Raw genomic sequence first — 23,980 nt, 5'->3', positions numbered from 1 at the left:
TTGGATCATTTTTACTATCATTGTTCTGAATTCTTTTTCAGGTAGACTCCCTATCTCCTCTTTTGTTTGGTTTGGCGGGCATTTATCATGTTCCTTTACCTGCTGAATATTTCTCTGCCTTTTCATCTTGTTTAGATTGTTGTGTTTGGGGTGGCCTTTTTGTATGCTGGAAGTTTGTGGTTCCTCTTTATTGTGGAGGTTCCTCCCTGTGGATGGGGTTGGACGAGTGGTTTGTCAAGGTTTCCTGATTAGGATAGCTTGGGTCGGTGTTCTGGTGGGTGGAGCTGGATTTCTTCTCTCTGGAGTGCAATGAAGTGTCCAGTAGTGAGTTTTGAGGTGTCTATGGGTTTGGTGTGACTTTGGGCAGCCTGTATATTAATGCTCAGGGCTATGTTCCTGCATTGCTGGAGAATTAGTGTGGTATGTCTTGCTCTGAAACTTGTTGGCTCTTGGGTGGAGCTTGGTTTCAGTGTAGGTATGGAGGCTTTTGGATGAGCTCTTGTCGATTAATGTTCCCTGGAGTCAGGAGTTTTCTGGTGTTCTCAAGTTTTAGATTTAAGCCTTCTGCCTCTGGTTTTTCAGTCTTATTCTTACAGTAGCCTCAAGACTTCTCCATCCATACAGCACCGATGGTAAAACATCTAGGTTAATGGAGAAAAGAGTCTCCACAGTGAGGGACACCCAGAGAGGTTCGCAGAATTACATGGAGAAGAGAAGAGGGAAAATCAAAAGGGGAGAGAGCAATCTAGCCAGTAATCAGTTCCCTATGTGCTCTCCACAGCCTGGAACACCCAGAGAGGTTCACAGAGTTATGTAGAGAAGAGAAGAGGGAGGGAGGAGGTAGAGGTGATCAGGAGGAGAAGAGGGGGAGTCAAAAGGAGAGAGACAGATCTTCAGCTAGTACTTTTAATAAAACAGTATGTATCAAAGTAGAGTTTCCCAAACTTTAGTAACTTAAGATAGGTAAGATAATTCAAATGATAAGCAGATAAACATAAAAGAAATTCTGCAAAAAATTTCCCACACATGTTTGATGAGGGAAAAGTTCTTTATATATTTTAATTTAAATTAGAAGGAAAACCTAACACCTCAAAACTGATTTCATAGATGCTATTGCTAAGCATAGGGCAAAAAATAAATCAATTGAAAGACCTGTATTAGGTAAAAAACAGTACAGGTGGGATGCAGATATGGTAATATGACTTCTGAAAATGGTACTTGGATGATGGAAGTTTGGGAAATAACAGACTAAAAGTATGAGTGATCAACCTATTATGAAATTTTTTTTCCCTTAAAAGTGGCATTTATGAAAGCATCTTGCTGGAAAGTAGATATAAAATGTACTTATTTGTTGGGTTTTGTTTATTACTTTTGAGAAATTGCCTTCCTGGAACTTTGGACCCACAGTCATTACCCCACAACATTCTGAAGAAGAGAGGCCAGCGTCTTGTCTTGGGTCTAAAAGGCTGCTAACCACTGCAGTAGGAGTTTGGTATTGTGAAAATTTTTCCTCTAGCAGTTGCTATTGGGCAAAGAATATATAAGCCAGCACTCAGATTTCTTATGAGTTTTCTGATGCTGTGTAAAGGCATATGTTACTTTTTTTTTTTCCTGTTAAAGGTAAGGGAGAATGGATCAGTGTCCTAAAAATCTATCTATAACCCCAATAAAACTACTGCTCTTGAATCTTCCCATGCAAGTGTCTTAACCGCTCCCTTTTCTCAGTTCCCACCAACTTTTCCATGTTTTCTCCAGCCACCACCCTGCCTAGACTTTAAGGGTATCCTAATCCGAGCTTGGCCTTAATGTCAACAGATTCCTTTTTCTACTGCCACAGTCCAGATTAAGATTGGAGTGTGTGTGTGTTTAAGGAATTGTATTAAGAATTCAAGGTAAAAAGAAAAAAGGGGGGGGGTGTATTTATTGAGTTAATAAAGGAAAGATTGCTAATCCAAAGAGTTGGACAGGACTGGACTGAACTGAAGGTGACTAAAGTCTCTACAAATTAGTCAAGCCTTTTATTGTTCACTGGGCAGTCATCCCAATTTCTTTTGTTAGTTCAGTGGTTTGAATGCTAGGTTAAATGACTCTGAAAGGAAGAGGTTTAATTTTTTCTCCTCAGAGAAATCTTATCAGTAGGTCTATTGAAGTAGTTCTCTGAAAACCTTTCAAGAATTTAGAAAGACTGTTGTGCTTTTGGTTATAAGCCTAAAACTGTATATTAGGAATATCTGAAAGGCAAGTTTGTGTAACTGTAGTTTTCCAGTTAGTAAAGCAGTTGGCAATATAGCTTTTGTTATGTTTGCTCTTTCCATCTGAATTTCTTTAATTCTGGGCCAATGCTTCTCAGTGGTAGGAACTATCTATTCCTAATGTCTAACATAGCCCCTGGCATAAATAATAAATGTTTCTTAAATGAATGGAACTTAACTAGGTTGGTATTCTTTTAGGAAGTATGAATCATACATTTCTGTCTTTTAAGTCATATAAAAAGAAAAGAGTAGCTTTGAAGGTTATGTGAAAGTTGGCACTGTATAGTAAAGCTTATTCCTAATATTTCTGTTGAGATCCTAGAAAGATTGAACATAAAGAATGCAGTTTCTTTTAAACAGTACTAAGAATATGGATGTTTGGAAACTGTAAGTCACAATCCTGCCCTCATGTTAAGTCCTAGAGTGGTCTTTGTGTTTCAGTATACTTCTGGAAAGATGAAATTTTCTGTTTAAATCATAAATTGTAAGTGTATAAAGTAAGCCATTTTCCTAATTTCTTACACTTAGGATAAATGTTACAATTGTGGTTTAATAAATGTAATAATTTTAAAAAGAGATTTATAGTATAGACATTATCCCTTGATCCCAGCTTTCTTTTGCTACTGCCTTCAGAAGAAAAAAGGAGCTGATTGAATAGGAAGAAAAAAAATGATTTGGATATGTCATGTTCGAACTTTTGTTTGAAGATTCCATTATGGTAAAGACTAATTTAATTCCTGCTGGGTTTTTTTTTTTCCTTTCAAATAAATGGAGAAGAAAAATATTAAAGGGTAATGACATATTAATACCTAGCTTTTCCTCTTATAACCTCATAAATAGAGGTAAAGGGGGAAGTAAATTTAATGCACTAGCTTTATTATTTGGGTTAAGCTTTGTTATCAGTTATGATCATGATTGGGCACTCAGATTTCGATTTGACACAGCAACAAAAATTAGGGGCCGCTGGTTTCCAAACTTGGTACCAATTGGTTTTCTTTGTCATTGTTTGATATATTACTCAGTTTTTCATTTTTGGAGTGAGATAATATTGAACTAACTAAGCTGATCAGGTAAGGATTAATTTAATCTCTGAGATATATTATCTTGAAAAAAGCCTATGACATTGTTACCAAATTTTTCAGTTTTACTGCTGCTAGTGAAGGAGACATATTTAGTGGCATTATGCTCTATGGCCTGGCAGGAAAGAGTTATCACTTAATTTTAGACTGTTAATATGTTGTAATTCAGTTTTTTTCAAAGTATGGTCCTTAGATAAGCATAGTAATTACTTGGGGAATTTGCTTAAAATGGAAAATGCTCAAGCTCCACCCCATAGTCAATGGATCAGAATTTGTTGAGGGGAGGACCCAGAAATCTGCATTTCTAATAAAAATTCCAGTGGTTTTGATACAGGCTAAAATTTGAGAACCACTGTGTGTGTATTTTATCAAAGTTTGACCGTTTACCTGATTTCTTTCAGACCTGCATAAACCTATGGTCTTTTATTTATTTTTGTAAAGCATGATTAGAATATAATAAAACAGGTCATTATGATTTAGTCCGTTCAGTCACTCAGTCGTGTCCGACTCTGCCACCCCACAGACTGCAGCACGCCAGGCCTCCCTGTCCATCACCAACTCCCAGAGTTTACTCAGACTCATGTCCATTGAGTTGGTGATGCAATCCAACCACCTCATCCTCTGTCGTCCCCTTCTCCTCCTGCCTTCAATCTTCCCAGCATCAGGGTCTTTTCAAATGAGTCAGTTCTTCGTATCAGGTGACCAAAGTATTGGAGTTTCAGCTTCAACATCAGTCCTTCCAATGAACACCCAGGACTGATTTCCCTTAGGATGAACTGGTTGGATCTCCTTGCAGTGCAAGGGACTCTCAAGAGTCTTTTCCAACACCACAGTTCAAAAGCATCAATTCTTCAGTGCTCAGCTTTCTTTATAGTCCACTCTCACATCCATACATTATGATTTGCTTTCTGGTAAAAAGATTGAGAACAGTATTAATTAGTATTCCTTTAGCTTTAAGATTTATTTTAAATAAAACATTTATCTGATTATAAAAATAATATGTGCCCATTGTGGACTATTGTGGAGACTTAGGAAATTGTAAAATAAACTGTCACCCATAATACTGTTTCTTGGAAATAAGCATTCTGATTTTGTCATGTTTCCTTCCAGTATCTGTTTCGCCATTTATCCCTCCCTTCTTCCTTCTCTGTGTCTTTATGGAAAACAGCATATACAGTTTTGATCCTTCCTTTTTATTACCTAACATATAAACATTTTACCATATCATTAAACTGTTCTTAACAAACATAACTTTTAGTTGCATTATATTCCATCATGGGGTGTACCAATAATTTGTTTAACCATCCCCCTGTTGTTGAATGTTTAGGTTGTTTTCAGCTCTTTTTATGCGAAAAATGTCTGTTTAAAATTTTTTTCTAAATCTGATTATTTTCTTTAGGATAAGGAGATATATGTATATATTTATTTATTGTGGTCAAAGGGCATATGTTTTTTTAAACTCTTGTTGAGCATCACCAAATTGTTTTGAGAGTGCTGTTTATTCCAATATTTATTTCCATGTATACCTACAGAAATGCCAGAAGGAAGCAAGTGGTTTTTTTTTTTTAACAGCTAATTTGTGAAGGAAAGTATGATGTGTCATTGCTTTAATTAGTATGTCTTTGATTATTAGTGAGTTGCACATTTTTGCACTGTTTACCAGCTTTGGATTTAATTTCTTACCTAACCCAAATTGTTAATTTTGTTTCAGGTCTTCTCTGCTGGTGGAAATGTCTATGATTTTATCTGCCTCAGTCATTCGTGTCAGAGATGGACTGCCACTTTCTGCTTCTACTGACTATGAACAAGGCACAGGCATGCAGGAGTGCAGAAAGTATTTTAAAGTGCTCTCAAGAAAACTGGCTCAGCTTCCTGATAGATGTACACTGAAAACTGGACGTTATAATATTAAGTAAGACTTCAGCTTGCTCCCTTAGAATTATTTGCTTAGTGGTTGTCATTTTAATGAAATTTTAGTTGTTGAAATAGAAATCAATATTTGATTAGGAAAACTTTTCAAGTCAAAAATGATGTGATTCTGACCTTACACTAAATAATATTTATTATGTCATTACCCTTTTTGTAGTTTCTCTGTGTTTATGTCTGGCTTTAGAAAATTTTATATTTTTACAGATTGCAAATATTCTGTCATTAGATATTTATTGGTGTTCTAACATATCCAGGAAAACTTTCATGGGAAATATAAAAAAATCATACCTGATAGCTGTACCTCAAAGAACTTACAAGGTTTATATCCTAGTGAGAGGAGATAGTGCTTATCTTTATTATTTATTGACATAATGCCCAATAAATAATGAGCAGTGGAATAGTGACTTTTTGGTGGTCAAGGGCCTCTCTGAGAGGGTGACATTTGAACAGAGATCTAGAAGACATGAAAAATGACAGTCTTATGAATGCCGTGGATGAAGATCAAAGTGTGGTAGATGCATTAACCTGGCCTGGATTAGTGAATGGTGATTTAGGGATAGTTATGGGAAATGTGAGATAATTAGTGTGGGGTCATATCCTAGATCTCCCTGAAAGTTCAGGTCAAGGGATATCACTTTGATTATGTAATAAGTTTAGGAAACTGTTATTGCAGGTTTGAGGAAAATGGCTTTATAAAAAACAACGCTGAGACAGTGAAATACAGGGTGAAATGAAAAAAAAACCAAACAAAAAAAAAGAAATATAGGGTGAAATGGAAAGTCTGAGCAGAGGAGAGAAGTCAACTTGTAATTAGGGCCTGAACTAGTAACATAAAAGTGCAAATGAAAAAGAAAATGCCAGCCAGAAAGATACTTCAGAAGAAGAATGGTTAAGCCTGATAAGATAGAATATCAGAGATGAAGAGAAGAAAGGGACGAAGTTGACCTGGAATTGGAATAGGACAGAATGAGATCTTTGGAAAGGGTTGTTTATGTGGTGAGGAAGAAGAGGGAGACAGTGAAGCTCCATTTTGATCATTTTAATTGAGGTTATGATAAGGTGTTCTGTTGAAGTGGTAGAGAGATTTTTGAGTTATTCACATAGAAACTGAAATGTGAGGGTAGACATGCCTACTGAATTTCAGAGAGGCCCAGAAGAGAACCTTAAAGAAGGTCCTTATTTACTTGGATTACCTGGGATAACGAGCATTGTCTTTACTTGGTCTTTCTGAGAGTTTTAGCTAGAAAATGTGGTGGTCATGGTGGTTTAAATATATCTAAGACGGTATCTTAGTCTACTTCTATATTTTAAAGAAAAAGCCTGAAACCTTAAAATATTTCATAGGCTCTTTTAGTGTCCTGGGTTTATCATCCTGAGTTCCAGTTGTTGTATAGTGCCAAGACAGATTGGTTTGAGTATGTATTAATTCTAGCAGATATCCTGGACTCTAAAAAAACCAAAAGCTTGTTTGCAAATGTTTTTTGTTCCTCTGCCTTATTGGCTTAAAAGGAGAGTAGAATGTGGTGAAATTTTAGCGCTCTTCTAGTGCTCAATGCTGTTTAATTGTTGTGAATTCTAGATTTTGTATTATTTATTTGCAAGCAGGATTCCACAAAGGATGTGAGGCAATTAAAAAAATTCAAGAGTACAGTTAAGAGAATCATATGAAAGAAAAAAATATAGACAGACTAATAAACTGAAGTAACATATCCTTTTAGAGATGCAAACTACATAGTCCATTCATTTTTTTAGAGAAAGACTGCAAACATTGTCCTGAACTTCCTTGGGGCCAAAACAAAAGGGGGATATGGATCATTTATGGGATTCACAGTATCCATTGGATAAAAACATTGTTTCTCATGTTGCTGAAACCTGATGTACATAGAGACAGAATTTGGATAGTATTCTTCCAGCAGCCATACCATGAGCTTTTTATGATTTTTCTTATAATATTCCTTAGTGTAAGCAAATAGCTTGATGCAAAAAGCAATTTATTAGGGAGTTTAGGAGTCAGGTGAATCAGCAGAAGTCTAATCAGCCTGATCTAAGAATATAATTTAGAAATGTCTAAAGGACTAAATAGATTACATGGCCCCCAGAACCACATATAGAAAAATCTCTTTGTGTATTTTTATAGCCAAGTTTTAAGAAAGGTTGGAATAACAGAATTTTTAGTTCTAGTTCCTGACAACCTGGGTTTCATATATCTTCTTGTACTGATTAGAAGTCTTGTTAGTTGATTTCTAGTTCACTGAGGTTTTTATGCTTTATGACAACAAATTTAGCCTGAAATACATAAAATTGGAAATTTATGTGTTACCTGACATATGTGAAATTCTCACATGACACCTCTTTTTCTAAGCACCATGAGTTTGCCAGATAAAACCCAAAGATCTATAGTAGTAGTTGCAGCACAACATGAAACTGGCAACACTCTGTACTTTCTTAGCCATATTTCTAAATACTTCTCTTTCTTTCAAAGCTCCGCCTATAGCCTGTGTCTTTTGAGTCACCTGCCTCATTACTACTGTTTGATTTCTCTAGTAACCTCACTCCCTTCACAGATTGCCTGTAGAACTTGCTGACTGGCCTTTTCACCATTTGTTTTTCTTATTAATATTTTTTAGAATTTCTATATCCACTCTCTAAAACTACGTTGTAACTCACTGAGATAATTGACCTGCCCTGGCTTGTATTATTTTTGATTCCTCACCTCTAAGCATTGTGGTTTTCAGATTTGTACAGAGATTGAAGTGCTCTTTGCAGAATACCCCCGAGAAGCCAAACCAAGTGTCAAATTATGTGCTAAATCAGATGGTACCTCACCTTAGATTCTAGTTGAATAGGTAGAGGAAGTTCAAAGTTTTAAGAAAAAAAATAGGTAACATTTAAAATTGAGAAAATTCTTTTAATTTTCTCCCCCTATGTATTGGATAAAAGATAAATTTCAACAGATTGTAGTATCTGAATAATGCAGCTCAGCTAATGGTGCACGTTCTGTGGAGCCTGGCTCGGGGTGGCACAGTGCCATGCACGTATCATAGTAGCTGCTGCATGAGGGGCGGTTGTTCGGCATGGCAGCAGTCAGAGTGCAATGGGGTTAAGTCTTCGTTTTCTCTTAATTCTTCAACTTGACTAATTGATTGGGGTGGGGGTGGGGGGTGTATAATCCAGTTTTGTGATTTCTTTTCGAATTGCATAGTGATAGTATAATTCTCTGTATAAAATTTTAAGGAATTCATCTGTTTTATTAATTGAAGGATACTTTCCTTAAATTATAGTGTTTAATAGATAAACTTATATTACTACTTAGGGAACAACAGTGACTCACACAATAATTATTAACCATATGGAAATTAAGTTGTATTTTATGAAATCTTGAAACTTTGAAATTGGTTTTAGGTGTTTAAAAAGTATAGTTGTATATTTTGAAATCTCTTTAAACGTTGAGACACTGATCTCATGAAAAGACAAACCCTTTGGAAGGTCAGTCATACTTTGAGGTGAGTTTAGTGCAAGAAGTGAAATTCTTTAGTTCTTTCATAGCAAATTCATTTGAAGTCTGATATTGGCTGTGAACTTCATAGGTTCTCTCCTTACCTGTGGAGTCACTTTCTTCATATTTGTCCCCAAACTGCTGCTACCAACCAGGAATGCTGTCTTAGACTTATCTATCTTTTTGTTTTTATTTCTGGCATTCCTTTCATACTTTGTTTGTATTTTCTGATTATAGGAGTAACAACTTCATCAATGACCCAGTTATTAATTACCTGCAGTTGCCAGGCACGTTAGTTACAGTAGATCCCCTACATGTGAATGAGTTCCATTCTGAGAGCATGTTTGTAAGTCCAATAAAGTTAGCCTAGGTACCCAGCTAACACAATCAGCTGTATCCCATTGCTTTTATGCTTGCTTCTGGACATCCTCAACTTGAAGTAAAGATACTATACTACTGTACTCTAAAATACACAGAACCCAGCCACTTGTAGAGGATGCATGCGTTACACTGTATGCCAGACATGAACTAACTTACATGATTAGACGTGTAAACACGTTTGCATCTTTGAAAGTTTGCAACTTGAAGGTTTGTATGTAAGGGATTTACTGTGCTTTTCATTAAATTTTGCAGCTGCTCTGTGAATGACTTTTAAATAGAACTTTTCCCCGTTGTCAAGGGCAAAAACACAACTCACACTTGCTTAAGCAAAAAAGGGTATTCTGAAGGATAGGCCAGATTCCTAGTTGGATGGAGCCAGGGACTTAGATGTTACCAGGAATTGTTCTCTCATTTCTCCAGTCTTTTGTTTTGCAGATAGATGTTCTGCACATATTAGAAAACACTGTACGGTAGCTTCAGGCTTACTTCATTACAGCTGGGCAACCCCGCCTCCTCCATGTTTCAAGAAGAGGACCTCAATTGGCCTTGTTGTGTCGTGGCGCATTTCTGGACTAACTTTGTGCTTGGAGGTACTCTTAGTTGGCCTGACCTTGTACATACCCATCTGGTTGGTGGGGAACTTTATCAAAGCCACATGGAATAGGTAGTGGGGCTGGAGGTAGTTCCCCAAAGGAAAGGGGTGAAGGGATGCTGGGCAGATAGCTGTATAGTACTACCACTCCTATTGTACAGATGAGGGGACTGAGACTTAGGGGTGTAAAGAAACTTGTTCAGAGACACAGAGCTAATAAATCTATACCTCACGTACAGTCTTTAGGGGTGCTCAGAGGGTAAAGTGTCTGCCTGCAATGTGGGAGACTTGGGTTTGATACCTGGATCGGGAAGATGCCCTGGAGAAGGAAATGGCAACCCACTCCAGTATTCTTGCCTGGAAAATCCCATGGACGGAGAAGCCTGGTAGGCTACAGTCCATGGGGTCACAAAGAGTTGGACACGACTGAGCGACTTCACTTTCTTTCTTTTTCTTTTCTTTATTCACATTAATCTCTGGTAAAAGAGGGAGTTACCTCCCTTTACCCTTAACCTCTTTCTTGACAAAGTGCCTTCCTAATTCTTTTCATTTTATGGACGGAGAAGTTAACTAGGGAAGAGTATTAAGTGAAACTATCCCCTTCCTTTTTTGGTTGAAAAACAGTGAGGAATAGAGTATATATAAAGTCTAAAATTGATGAGAAAACATCAATTTTAGGTGTTTGGTGGGGGCGGGGGGTGTAGCAGGGGAATGCAAGCCACCCAGTAGTTACCAGGCTACTTGGGGGAAGAAGATAACCTGTGTTTTGTCTCATTACTAGCATCATATTACTTTTCTAATGTTTATTATGGTAAGATCCACAGCTTTTCAGCTCCATGTATGTTAAATAGGCTCTTATGAACTGATCTAGAAATCCAGTTACTCTTACAATGCAGTTTCTGTAGGTGTAGTAAACCTCTGAAATACAGCTAACAGGCAAATAAGAGACTGTCAATGGTTGGTTATCTAAGTTAGGATCTTTATTCCCTGGAACGTGAAGGTGTAAAGGTGTTAGGGTTAGTGGGAACAGGTAAATCAGGAGATAGATTAACTCTGCAGAAAAAGAAAATGAAGGCTGTCAAAGGCAAAGTTTGTATCCAAGGTTCTGATGGTGTAATCATCTTCAGTCACTTAAAATCATCTGATTCTCCTTTTGTTTTTGTTTAGTTGATAAGTCATGTCCACCTCTTCTGTGACCCCATAGACTTGCAAGATGACCCCCTGGGTCAGCAAGATCCAAGAAGGGAATGGCAACCCACTCCAGTATTTTTGCATGGAGAATTCCACTGATAGAGTTGCTTGGCAATTTATAGTCCATAGGATCGCAAAGAGTCAGACACGACTGAGTGTCTAACGCTTTCACTTATTTTCTCCAAGGCATCTTCCTGACCCAGGGATTGAACTGTGTCTCCTGCATTGTCAGGCGGATTCTTTACCACTGAGCCACCAGGAAAGCCCAATTCTTCTTTAGCTTACTGTTATAAGTTGCTATCACCTGATATATTACATATTAATACATATTTTCTTATATAATGAAGTTTAAGTAATGAAAATGGGTCTTTTATTTATGGGATAGTGTATTTATGATTTAGCTCTTCACCATTGGCGGATAATTAAAGGTTGGCTATGTAAGAGAGGAATAAGTGAGAAAATATGAAATTCCTGGTAGAATGTGGAGCATGGCAGATGCTCATTATTACTTAGTTCTCTTTCTGGTTCTTGTCATCGTACTGTCAGTGTACTGTCCCTTTGGTAGTAAAGTCTTGTTTTCACTTTGTTTCTTATCATATATATTTGGTGATAACAAATTCATAAGGTATACTCAATTTCATAACATCAAACCATTTTTGTTTAAAACTTTAAAATCATTATTTTAGGAAATGGAATGCAGTGTGGAAGGTTTTTTTTCTTAGGAGTTTTAAATGTAGATTAGAGATTTCATGTCCAACTGGAGAACTTTTCTTCACCCAGGAAAGCTATTTACTTGGTAAACATGGCTACAAAGGATGAGCAGATTTTCTGTGTGCAATGGTACAACTGCAGAATGAAAACTATCAGTTCAGTTCAGTTCGGTCACTCAGTCGTGTATGACTCTTTGTGACCCCCATGGCCAGCAGCGCTCCAGGCTTCCCTGTCCATCATCAACTCCTGGAGCTTTCTCAGACTCATGTCCATCAAGTTGGTGATGCCATCCAGCCAACTCATCCTCTGTTGTCCCCTTCTCCTCCTACCTTCAATCTTTCCCAGTGTCAGGGTCTTTTCAGATGAGTCAGTTCTTTGTATCAGATAGCCAAATTATTGGAGTTTCAGCCTCAGCATCAGTCCTTCCAATGAATATTCAGAACTGATTTCCTTTAGGATGGACTGGTTGGATCTCCTTGCAGTCCAAGGGACTCTCAAGAGTCTTCTCCAACACCACAGTTCAAAAGCATCAATTCTTCAACACTCAGCTTTCTTTATGGTCCAACTCTTACATCCATACATGACTACTCGAAAAACCATAGTTTTGACTAGACAAACCTTTGTTGGCAAAGTAATGTCTCTGCTTTTTGATATGCTGTCTAGGTTGGTCATAGCTTTTCTTCCAAGGAGCCATTGTCTTTTAATTTCATGGCTGCAGTCACCATCTGCAGTGGTTTTGGACCCAAGAAAATAAAATATGTCACTGTTTTCACTGTTTCCCCATCTATTTGCCATGAAGTAATTGGACCAGGTGCCATGATCATAGTTTTTTAAATGTTGAATTTTAAGCCAGCTCTCCTCTTTTCACTCTCCTCTTCCACTTTCATCAAGAGGCTCTTTAGTTCTTCTTTGCTTTCTGCCATAAGGGTGGTGTCATCTGCATATCTGAGGTTATTGATATTTCTCCTGGCAATCTTGATTCCAGCTTGTGCTTCATCCAGCCTGGTATTTCGCATGATGTACTCTGCATGTAAGTTAAATAAGCAAGGTGACAATATACAGCCTTGATGTACGCCCTTCCCGATTTGGAACCAGTCCGTTGTTCCATGTCCAGTTCTAGCTGTTGCTTCCTGACCTACATGCAGATTTCTCAAGAGGCAGGTCAGGTGGTCTGGTATTCCCATCTCTTTAAGAATTTTCCACAGTTTGTTGTGGTCCACACAGTCAAAGGCTTTAGTGTAGTCAATAAAGCAGAAGTAGATGTTTTTCTCGAATTCTTTTGCTTTTTCTGTGATCCAACAGATGTTGGCAATTTGATCTCTGGTTCCTTTGCCTTTTCTAAATCCACATTTAACATCTAAAAGTTCATGGTTCATGTACTGTTGAAGCCTGGCTTGGAGAATTTTGACCATTACTTTGCTAGCATGTAAGATGAGTGCAATTGTGCAGTAGTTTGAACATTCTTTGGCATTGCCTTTCTTTAGGGTTGGAATGAAAACTGACCTTCTCCAGTCCTGTGGCTGAAAACTATATGTAATACAAATATTATTACTATTTCAATTTATAACTATTTTTATACTTTTTCATTTAGCATGCTAAAAGGTTCAGTTTTGTTTCTTTAATCTTGTTTTGTATATCATTTTAAGTATATTCCCAGTACCTAACTACAGGTGCCTGGTGGGCAGGGATTTGGTCTTTGACATTAAAGCCTGTAGAGTAGAATGCTGGATATGTACTGGGTACTTTATTATTTGCTGTGAGAAAGATCATAGTCTTCACTTAATCATTTTAGTTTGGTACAACAAGCCAAATCCTAATAATGTTGATGTTTAATTGGTGATGTCTAAAACAATTTTTTTGACATTTCATAAATAAAATTAGGTACTAGGAAAAGTTTAATGTCTAAAACCACTTATTCATTTTGTTGGACTTTAGGAATCACTTGAGGTGTGGCCTGCTTGGATACATGTTAAAATTAGCTTTTAAACAAAGTGACTGAAAGTGGTAAAGTCTCCTTATCTGTAGTTTGAACTTCAGCCAGCCTTACCTGTCCCAGACACTCTTGACTCTTGAAATTCCCTAAAGAATTTCTAGTATATGTGCCATGGAGAGGAATCAAAGATGTAATGAGGTTAGATAAATTCCTGGGTCAGATGAAAGGCAGTAGCTATAGAGATCAAATCCCATGGATCCCAAAGTCCAGAAGTGGAAGGAAATAAAAAAGGAAAAGGAAATTAGAGTGAAGTAGGAAGAAAATAGTAGCAATTTAAGAATTGTACTCAAGGTGGAGAAAAGAGGACTTTCTGTTGTTGTGAGGATTAGTAATGACTGTGATAAGAGGAAAGCTGACAAACTTGTTAGACCTTTATAACCACCTGGAGGTACTCAGTGCACAGGTGAGTAATTCTACATGATCTCTGAGACCAGCCCTGTCTTTTGAATAGGGGAATGTTGAAAATTTAGTGACTTGAACTCAAGCCTTCTGGGAACAATGACCTGGAAGAGTATGTGAAGTTCTACTCCCTTCTGTCATTAGTCAGGTGTTTATTGAGCTTCTTGGTGTAGATGCCACTGAGCTGTGCAATTGTCTGTGCATAGTATCTAAACCAGTTAGGTATAAATGAATAAATGAATGATGCCGTCTATGCACTTATTTACAAATTTATTGAGCACTTATTGTGTACTGGACATAGTATTCTACGTATTAAGAATACAGTGGTGAACCGTAAGGAATCATCTCTGCTATCATGGAGCATAAATATTAGTGAGAAAGACATGAAACAAACATACAAATATGTAAGTATAAACTGGGTTAATTACATGAAGATAGATAACATGTGCTTTATTTACATAAAGTAGGAATGAAATAAGATAAAATATGTAAAATGCTTAGCAAAGGGCCTGGTTCATACCAGGTGATCAGTAAACTGTACCTGTTACTATTACTGTTACTACTACTTCTCTTCTTCCTCCTCATCAAGGCAAAAGAACAACAGCCAAATTGTCTGTAACAAGTGAGCCAAATGAACTTGATGGACAGGCTAAAGCTTGCACAAACTTGCTTGCCTCTAGTGACTTTAGACTATTTCATTGCAGGTTGTCCTCAGTGCGATGGTAGTAGTCTTTCAGTTTGTCCCAGTGATATGAAAAAGTAGAACCTTTGATAATAAAGTAGAACCTTTGATAACAGAGTTGTATGTAATTTTGGAAAACCAGCTTTGCATTTCAAAAAAAAGACAGCATTGTAAGGGTAAATTCACTATGAAAAGTCAGAATACTATAGAATATAGCATTTTTGGAGACTATTTAGCATTTATAATAAAATAAAGACTTGGTAATAAAGACTTGAAAATGTTAATATACCATCTTAAAAACAGGACTTTTTTTATTTCACAAATAATTTGCCAGGTAAATTGAATGCAAGCAAGAGAAACCATTTGAGATAAACACATGTAGGTGTCTATGGTTCACTCTGTTATTAATATGGAAGTACAGTAAAACCCTGTTATAGCACAAAAACTGGAGTGTGGAAGTTTTCATCATATTATTGAAGGATAGTGAAATAATGCCTCAGTAGCTACTTGAAAGTTCCAAGTGTTTAGAAGCCAATCACCAATTGTGTTCTATCGCAATTCAAGTTATTGTGAGATATATTTGAATGCTAATGACATGTTGAAGAATTTTGATAGTGACAGTGAAGATTTTTTTGGACAGGGAAAAGTATTTGGGGAAATCATACTTTGATTTTTCAATTAATAACAGTTGAAAAATTGACAAATTTCTTGACAATTTTGTAGAAAAGTACAGTACATTATGGCTAAACTTTTTTGACTGTGATCCATAAGAAGAGATACATTTTACTCTGTGCCTGTTACTTAGCATACAAATAGGATAAACCAAAGTTTTATGAAACAATTTGCATTCCAGCATTTTCTGTAATATTCTATTTCAGTTTTTAAGAAAATGCTGTGTGTAATTCATTAATTTTATGATCTACTGGGGAGGGGTCACAACTTGCAACTTGAAAAACATTGCATCAAATGGCTGTGTGTTAAGTGGAACTTCAGAAAGGAATTTCAGGTTATTTCAGAAGCACAAGATCAGCAGTTTCCCTAGTAGTGTATCCCACACCATTAATAATAGATGATTAACAGGTACCAACTTCACATCATTTGGCTGCATTGGGTGGTCTTTTAAAAAAGATAGATGTATATTTGTTTTCATATGCATAACTCTCACTGGAAGGATGCATATGAAATTAATAGTAACATGAGTTGCTTGAGGGACAGAGAACTGAGTATCTGAGAGCAGTGGTGGGGATAAGACACTTCAAGTATATATTTCCTTTCATTTTTCATTCTTTTAAAATTTGAGTCATGTGAATATTTTAAAAGTTAAATTTAATATCAATGATATTAAATTTATCAATAAATAAATTCTGCTTCTATAATAGTAGAGAAAAAGGGGGAGAGAGGGACTCTGATATGGATCAGGGTTCGGTAGTAAAAATTGCTGTGACAGATTAGCAGTGTCTGGCATGGGATTGGCGGTTACAGCCTGTACACTCTGTTTGCTTCCCTTGATCTAGACCAGAACTGTGTTGACAGTACCATGCAAGAACGTTTAATGACTCATTAAAAACGTCAATTTGTGTCCCATACTATGCATGTTATAGGGCAATGTATACTTTGTTTTAGAAATTTTTTTTCCTATGGAAGATAGTTAATTTATTAAACATTTTTGTTTTGAAATTTTAACTTATGTAGAAATAATTTCAAACTTTCAGAAAAGTTGTACAAATATGAAAATTACAAATAATACTTGAACCCAGAGTCACATTTTGTTAACATTTTACCCCATTTACTTTATTGTTTTATCTATCTATCTGATTTACTTTTGTCCAAACCATTTGAGAGAAACAAAAATACCATACCCTTTTATTCCTAACTACTTCAAAGTGTATTTTCTAAGGTTAGAGATATTTCTATACTTAATTATAGTACAGTTATCAGGTCTAGTATATTTAATATTGATACCATACTTTTACCTAAACTATTGTACTGGCTGTTTTCTGTTTTTGTCAATTGACCGAGGAATGTCCTCTATGGAATTTTTCCCCTTTTCTAACACAGGATCCAGACTAGTGTTAGATATTGCATTTAGTTGTGTCTCTTTAACCTCCTGTGATCAGAAACATTTCCAAAGCCTGCCTTTATTTCTTTTTTTTTTTTTTTAAACATTGAGGTTGCTGAAGAATACAGCTCCCTGCCCCACTCCCTTTTAAAGAAAATAGAATGTTGATTATTCTGGTGTTCCTTCATGATTAGATTCAGATTATGCGTTCTCAGCCAGAACTGATAGGTCTTACTGAGGATCACATCTGGAGGCATGGGAAGGCCATCTGTCCCTCTTTAGTGATATTAGAGTACTTGGTTAAGATGGTGTCTAGTTTCTACTGTTTGATAAATACAGTAGAATTCCCCTGCAGCCAATAAGCAATCCATGAGAAGACATTTTAAAGCCATGCACAATTTCCTGCTCCTTACCAAAGTACCTACCTAGATTTAGCATCCACTGTTTATAAATGGATTCAATCTTTACTGTGTAGGCTGCAAAGTGCTAAGTTTTCCAGTTCTACCACTATCTCCACATTTACCAGGTGGTATTCAGCATTCTGCTGTGAATGAGAGTTTTCCTTTCTTCCCTTTTATTTGTTGTTACGAACTCATAAATTCTCTTTTTCCTCCAATGATACGTAATTCATTTTGTGAAGTAGAGGATTTGATTTTGGAGTCAGTGGATAACTTTAGGAGGTCAGTAATCATCTTGAAACTGTCTGCCAGATTCTGTGTTGTTCTGCAAAGAGTGTCTATAACTTTCATCAGAACCTCTAAGAAGTTCTTGGTTCGGTGTTAAATTCCTCTAGGTTGAAGGATTGAAATGTTAAGCTATCTATGACCCTTATCTATTTGCATAGTCTTTTCTGCTTTCTATCCCAAATGATAAGTAACTGAGGTGTTCGAATCACAGTATATGTCCCTCTCCACTTTTTTAAAATGAATCTAATTTGAGTATGGTTGATTTACAATGTTGTGTTAGTTTCTGCTGTACAGAAAAGTGAATATATTCCACTTTTTTGTCTATTGTTTTTAAACCGCAACTGAAACTAGTATTATATTTCAATTACTTTAATTTTTTGCTAAAATATTTAATAAGTGTTAATATCATCAATGCCTCTATAGCAGCAGTGTATGGTGTATAGAGCCAGTCTTGTGAAGTAATGAATTACCTTGATTTAATTTGAAATTTTAAATCCAATGTTTTTTACACTGTAGTTTTATTAGCTCTATGGGAGTGAGCTACATGATGTTGTGCACTGAAAATTACCCAAATGTTCTGGCCTTCTCTTTCCTGGATGAGCTTCAGAAGGAGTTCATTACTACTTATAACATGATGAAGACAAATACTGCTGTCAGACCGTACTGTTTCATTGAATTTGGTAAGGGCCTGAATTTTTTTTTCCCCCTTTTCATTATCCTGTCTCTATTCAGTCATAAATGATTTTTCATCTAATACTAAGGGACGGAGAGAAAACTCAGAAAATTCTACTAACTTGCTTTTGACAGAATAGTTTGACAGTCTATAAATTATGGCAACTTCTTCACTTGGATGCCTATTAGAAAAGGTTCTGTTTGAACTCTGTAGAGGATCGTGATTATTGGCTCAAAGAATTAATCCCAGAGGATAATTTCTCAGTGAGAAATTTATAAGCTAGAGATCCAGAGCTTTGTGTTTATGTGATAGTATTTTTAGGCTGCTTAATGTAGAACAAAAGTTGGCAAACATTTATTGGAAAGGACCAGATAGTACAATTTTAGGCTTTAAGGATTATTTTCTCACTGTCTCAGCCCTTGCCATTATAGCTTGAAAACAGCCATAGGCAATGCATAAATGAATGAGTATATTTATATTCTAGCAACATTTTATTCACAAATAGAACCAACAGGCTAGATTTGGCCTGTGGACATTAGTTTGCTTGACTCCTGATGCAGAAGGGGGAAAAGGGTAAATTCAGGGTGCAAATAGTGGAAATAAAATTAGGAGAAATTTAGGAAATGTCTTTTATTCATTTCATTAAATTTGTTCTTTAAAGCATATGTTCTAATGGTATAAGCAATAAATAAGAAAACATTTATATGAACATGCAATTTATAGTATATATTTTAATGTAATTACAACTGGTAATACTTACAGATAGTATTTTATGAGATCTGAATCCCTGTACAAATTAAGGCTTTGGTTCAAATTTAAAGGGAGCTGTTTTCAGTTTTTTTTTTTTAAGAAGTTCAGAGTAATTCCTTGAAGTGGATATAATTGTAGACATATTCTCACAATCATGTAATATTAAATCCTTAGTTTCTTTATAATTACTAGTTTCTAGAGTATAATTTCTAGTGAAAAAAACTGATGATGCCATGATATATTAACCATTAAACACAAATAATATTAGGGCATTCCATGACAGGTTGAACATTTAGGATAACAAACTGTTTATCACCAAATTTACTGTCTGTAAACATCACACTTTCAAATGATTTAATTAACAAATGACTGCAAGGAAATTTATTTTTTATTTTACATAGATAACTTCATTCAGAGGACCAAGCAGCGATATAATAATCCCAGGTCTCTTTCAACAAAGATAAATCTGTCTGACATGCAGATGGAAATCAAACTGAGGCCCCCTTATCAAATTTCCATGGGTGAGCTGGGGTCAGCCAATGGAGTCACATCTGCATTTTCTGTTGACTATAAAGGTGCTGGTAAGATTTCTTCTGGTGAGTTCTGGATCTCAATTACTTCATTAAAAAAGTGTTTTCTAAGAACTGAGGGACTCTTAAAAAAATGAATTAATTTATTCTAAAATTTTAAAGCAAGTACATGAGAGAATGTAGACGCTCAAAGTAATTAATCATTTCTCCCAATGTTTTATATAGTTATCTCTCAGATATGTGATTGATCAGAAAAATACTTTTAAACAGCAATCTCAAAGGAACTCTTCGCTAGAAAAACATTTAAGAAGGTTTCTTTGTACACATTTTTCTTGAAAAGAATAATAGTTTATTTGCAATGTATACCTATAGGCATGTAAAGTGCTTTGCATTGTGTAAAAATGACATTTGAGGTCAGGGTTCTTGACTGTCATGGAAAATATGATCATCTACTCAGAGGTCCCTGTCAAACAAGGAGTGCCATTCTCAACAGTTGTGACATGTTGAAAAGTTCTGCTTAAAAGTAAAACTCTTGTTATTTTATAAGGTAGTATATGCCACTGTTGAATTGCTTATTTTAAAAATTCTTTCTTGTATTTTTGAGCTAAAATCTGTTCCCTCTAATGCCTACATTTGTCTAAGTTCTGTGATCTCTCCCTCCCTGGCTTCAGCTGTACCAAAACAGTGAAATCAGCAGCTTTGTGTCCTTTTTATCCTGTTAGTCTGATTGACTTCATGTAAAATATCCCCAATTTCCTTACCCTTTTTGTCTATTGTATTTTGAAACCCTCCTCATCCTGGAAGCTTCCTCTTTATATGCTTATGTTTGTTAGTATTCTTCAGATGTGGCATTCAAGGCCGAACACAACATTTCATGTTTGGTTTGATTAATACAAATTATGGGAGAGAGAGGAAGCAGATTTTACTAAAATAATCCAGCTAGTCAGAAAACAAGTAAACAAATAGTATTAACAATCCCTGGGGGAGAGGAGGTGGATCAGTACCCAGAGTTGTTAAAATATAGTTTCTAAAATTCCTAGTTTCCAATAAAAACAATTACAAGACATTCAAAAGAAAAGGAAAGTATAATTCATTCACTGAGGACGGGGTATGGTAGGGAAGGCAGGCAATAGAAACTGCCTGTGAGAATGATCTGATGTCAGATTTAACAGACAAAGACTTCAAAGTAGCCATTATAATTTTTTTTCAAAAAACCAAAGGAAGCCATGATTAAAGAATATGATAGTGATGTCACATCAAATAGATAGTATTAATAAAAGAAATTTTAAAGTAAAGGAACCAAATGGAAATTCTGGAATTGACAAATACAGCTGAAATAAAAAACTTGCTAGTTGGGCTCAACAGTAGATTTGAACAGGCAGAAAAAAGATCAGTAGAGATTATGTAATCCAAAGAACAGAGAGAAAAGTGAAGAAAAATGAACAGAACTTCGAAAAATGTGGGTCCCTATTAAGCACACTAACATATGCATGATGGGAGAACCAGAAGGAAAGGAGGGGGGAGAGCAGAAGAAGCATTGAAGAAATAAGAGCTGAAAAGTTTCTACTTATTCAAATATGTCAATCTACTTCTCCAGGAAGCTCAAGGAATTTCAAATAGGATACATGCAAGAGATTCACAAATAGATGAATCATTAAAAATGCTGAAAGACAAGGAAAACTCTTTAAAACAGCAAGAGAAAAACAACTTGTCATTTGCAAGGTTAACCACAACAAAATTAACAACTGCCTTCTCAACACAGACAGTGGGGACAAGAAGGTAATGGGATAATATGCTCAAAAAACTCAAAGGGAAAAAAAAACTCAACCAAGAATCCTACATATAGCAAGGCTGTTTTTCAAAAATGAAGGTGAAATAAAGATATTTGCAGATAAGCAGAAGATGAGAGAATTTGTTGCTGGTGGACTCACCTTAAAGAAATACTAATGGAAATTCTTCATATTTGAAAGCAAGACCCAGACAATAATTTGAATCCATACTGAAAGAAAAAAAAAGCAAAGAGCAATGGTAAAGGTAATTAGGCAATAAAATGTATTTTCTTCTTTTCTAAGTCAGTTAAAAGCAATAGTATAAAGCTATATATACATAGTCTCAGTAGATGTGGAAAAAGCTTTTGACAAAGTTCAACAACCATTTGTGATGAAAGCTCTCCAGAAAGTAGGCTTAGAGAGAACCTGCCTCAACATAATAAAAGCCATATATGACAAACCTCTTGTGTTGTTGGAAGAGGGTATTTGCTATGACCAGTGCAGTCTCTTGGCAAAACTCTATTAGCCTTTGCCCTGCTGCATTCTGTACTTCAAGGCCAAATTTGCCTGTTACTCCAGGTGTTTCTTGACTTCCTACTTTTGCATTCTAGTCCCCTATAATGAAAAGGACATCTTTTTTGGGTGTTAGTTCTAGAAGGTCTTGTAGGTCTTCATAGAACTGTTCAACTTCAGCTTTTTCAGCATTACTGGTCAGGGCATAGACTTGGATTACCGTGATATTGAATGCTTTGCCTTGGAAACGAACAGAGATCATTCTCTTGTTTTTGAGATTGCATCCAAGTACTGCATTTCAGGCTCTTTTGTTGACTATGATGGCTACTTCATTTCTTCTAAGGGATTCTTGCCCACTGATGCTGCTGCTAAGTCACTTCACTCGTGTCTGATTCTGTGCGACCCCATGGACTGCAGCCTACCAGGCTTCTCTGTCCATGGGATTTTCCAGGCAAGAGTACTGGAGTGGGGTGCTATTGCCTTCTCCGATTCTTGCCTACAGTAGTAGATAAAATGGTTATCTGAGTTAAATTCCCCCATGCCAGTCCATTTTAGTTAACTGATTCTTAAAATGTCGACGTTCACTCTTGCCATCTCTTGTTTGACCACTTCCAATTTGCCTTGATTCATGGACCTAACATTCCAGGTTCCTATGCAATATTGCTCTTTACAGTATCGGTCTTTGCTTCTATCACCAGTCACATCCACAACTGGGTGTTGTTTTTGCTTTGGCTCCATCTCTTCATTCATTCATGCAAAGATGGGCACAATAAAAGACAGAAATGGTATGGACCTAACAGAAGCAGAAGATATTATGAAGAGGTGGCAAGAATACACAGAACTATGTGAAAAAGGTCTTCAAGAACCAGATAATCAGTGGTTTGATCACTCACCTAGAGCCAGACATCCTGGAATGCAAAGTCAAGTGGGCCTTAGGAAGCATCACTACAAACAAAGCTAGTGGAGATGATAGAATTCCAAGTTGAGCTCTTTCGAATCCTAAAAGATGATGCTATGAAAGTGCTGCACTCAGTATGCCAGCAAATTTGGAAAACTCAGCAGTGGCCACAGGACTGGAAAAAGTCAGTTTTCATTCCAATCCCAAAAAGAAAGGCAATGCCAAAGAATGTTCAAACTACTACACAATTGCACTCATCTCACATGCTAGTAAAGTAATGCTCAAAATTCTCCAAGCCAGGCTTCAACAGTACATGAACCATGAACTTCCAGATGTTCGAGCTGGTTTTAGAAAAGGCAGAGGAACCAGAGATCAAATTGCCAACATCTGTTGGATCATTGAAAAAGCAAGAGAGTTCCAGAAAAACATCTGTTTCTGCTTTATTGGCTATGCCAAAGCCTTTGACTGTGTAGATCACAACAAACTGGAAAATTCTTAAAGAGATGGGAGTACCAGACCACCTGACCTGCCTCCTGAGAAATCTGTATGCAGGTCAAGAAGAAACAGTTAGAACTGGACATGAACAGCAGAGTGGTTCCAAATAGGGAAAGAAATATGTCAAGGATGCATATTGTCACCCTGCTTATTTAACTTATATGCAGAGTACATCATGAGAAACACTTGGGCTGGATGAAGCACAAGCTGGAATCAAGATTGCCAGGAGAAATATCAATAACCTCAGATATGCAGATGATACCACCCTTATGGCAGAAAGCAAAGAGGAACTAAAAAGCCTCTCAATGAAAGTGAAAGAGGAGAGTGAAAAAGTTGGCTTAAAGCTCAACATTCAGAAAGCTAAGATCATGGCATCCAGTCCCATCACTTCATGACAAATAGATGGTGAAACAGTGGAAACAGTGTTTCCACTATTTTTGGGGGCTCCAAAATAACCCCAGATGGTGATTGCAGCCATGCAATTAAAAGACGTTTACTCCTTGGGAGAAAAGTTATGAGCAACCTAGACAGCATATTAAAAAGCAGAGACGTTACTTTGCCAACAAAGGTCCATCTAGTCAAGGCTATGGTTTTTCCAGTGGTCATGTATGGATGTGAGTGCTGGACTATAAAGAAAGCTGAGCGCCGAAGAATTGATGCTTTTGAACTGTGGTGTTGGAGAAGACTCCTGAGAGTCCCTTGGACTGCAGGGAGATCCAACCAGTCCATCCTAAAGGAAATCAGTCCTGAATATTCATTGCAAGGACTGAGGCTGAAGCTGAAACTCCAATACTTTGGCCACCTGATGTGAAGAACTAATTTGAAAAGACCCTGATGCTGGGAAAGATATGAAGGCGGGAGGAGAAGGGGACAACAGAGGATGAGATGGTTGGATGGCATCA

The 23,980-nt window shown here is 36.5% G+C and overlaps 1 protein-coding gene across 2 annotated transcripts in view; it reads left to right on the top strand.

Moving 5' to 3' along the window:
* Positions 1 to 23,980, top strand: part of SEC22A (SEC22 homolog A, vesicle trafficking protein) — a 78,137-nt gene that overhangs the window by 7,698 nt on the left and 46,459 nt on the right. For both annotated transcript variants that reach the window (XM_043874464.1, XM_043874463.1), the window contains 3 exons: positions 5,043 to 5,243; positions 17,967 to 18,130; positions 19,275 to 19,469. In XM_043874464.1, coding sequence (XP_043730399.1) covers positions 5,062 to 5,243; positions 17,967 to 18,130; positions 19,275 to 19,469 — 541 coding nt within the window. In that variant the 5' untranslated portion in view covers positions 5,043 to 5,061. The remainder of the gene's footprint in view (positions 1 to 5,042; positions 5,244 to 17,966; positions 18,131 to 19,274; positions 19,470 to 23,980) is intronic.

The sequence above is a fragment of the Cervus elaphus genome, chromosome 19 (assembly GCF_910594005.1).
Source record: "Cervus elaphus chromosome 19, mCerEla1.1, whole genome shotgun sequence".
Classification (NCBI taxonomy): Eukaryota; Metazoa; Chordata; class Mammalia; order Artiodactyla; family Cervidae; genus Cervus; species Cervus elaphus.
The sequence above is the reverse complement of the archived record's forward strand: the minus strand, read 5'-3'. Positions and strand labels throughout refer to the sequence as shown.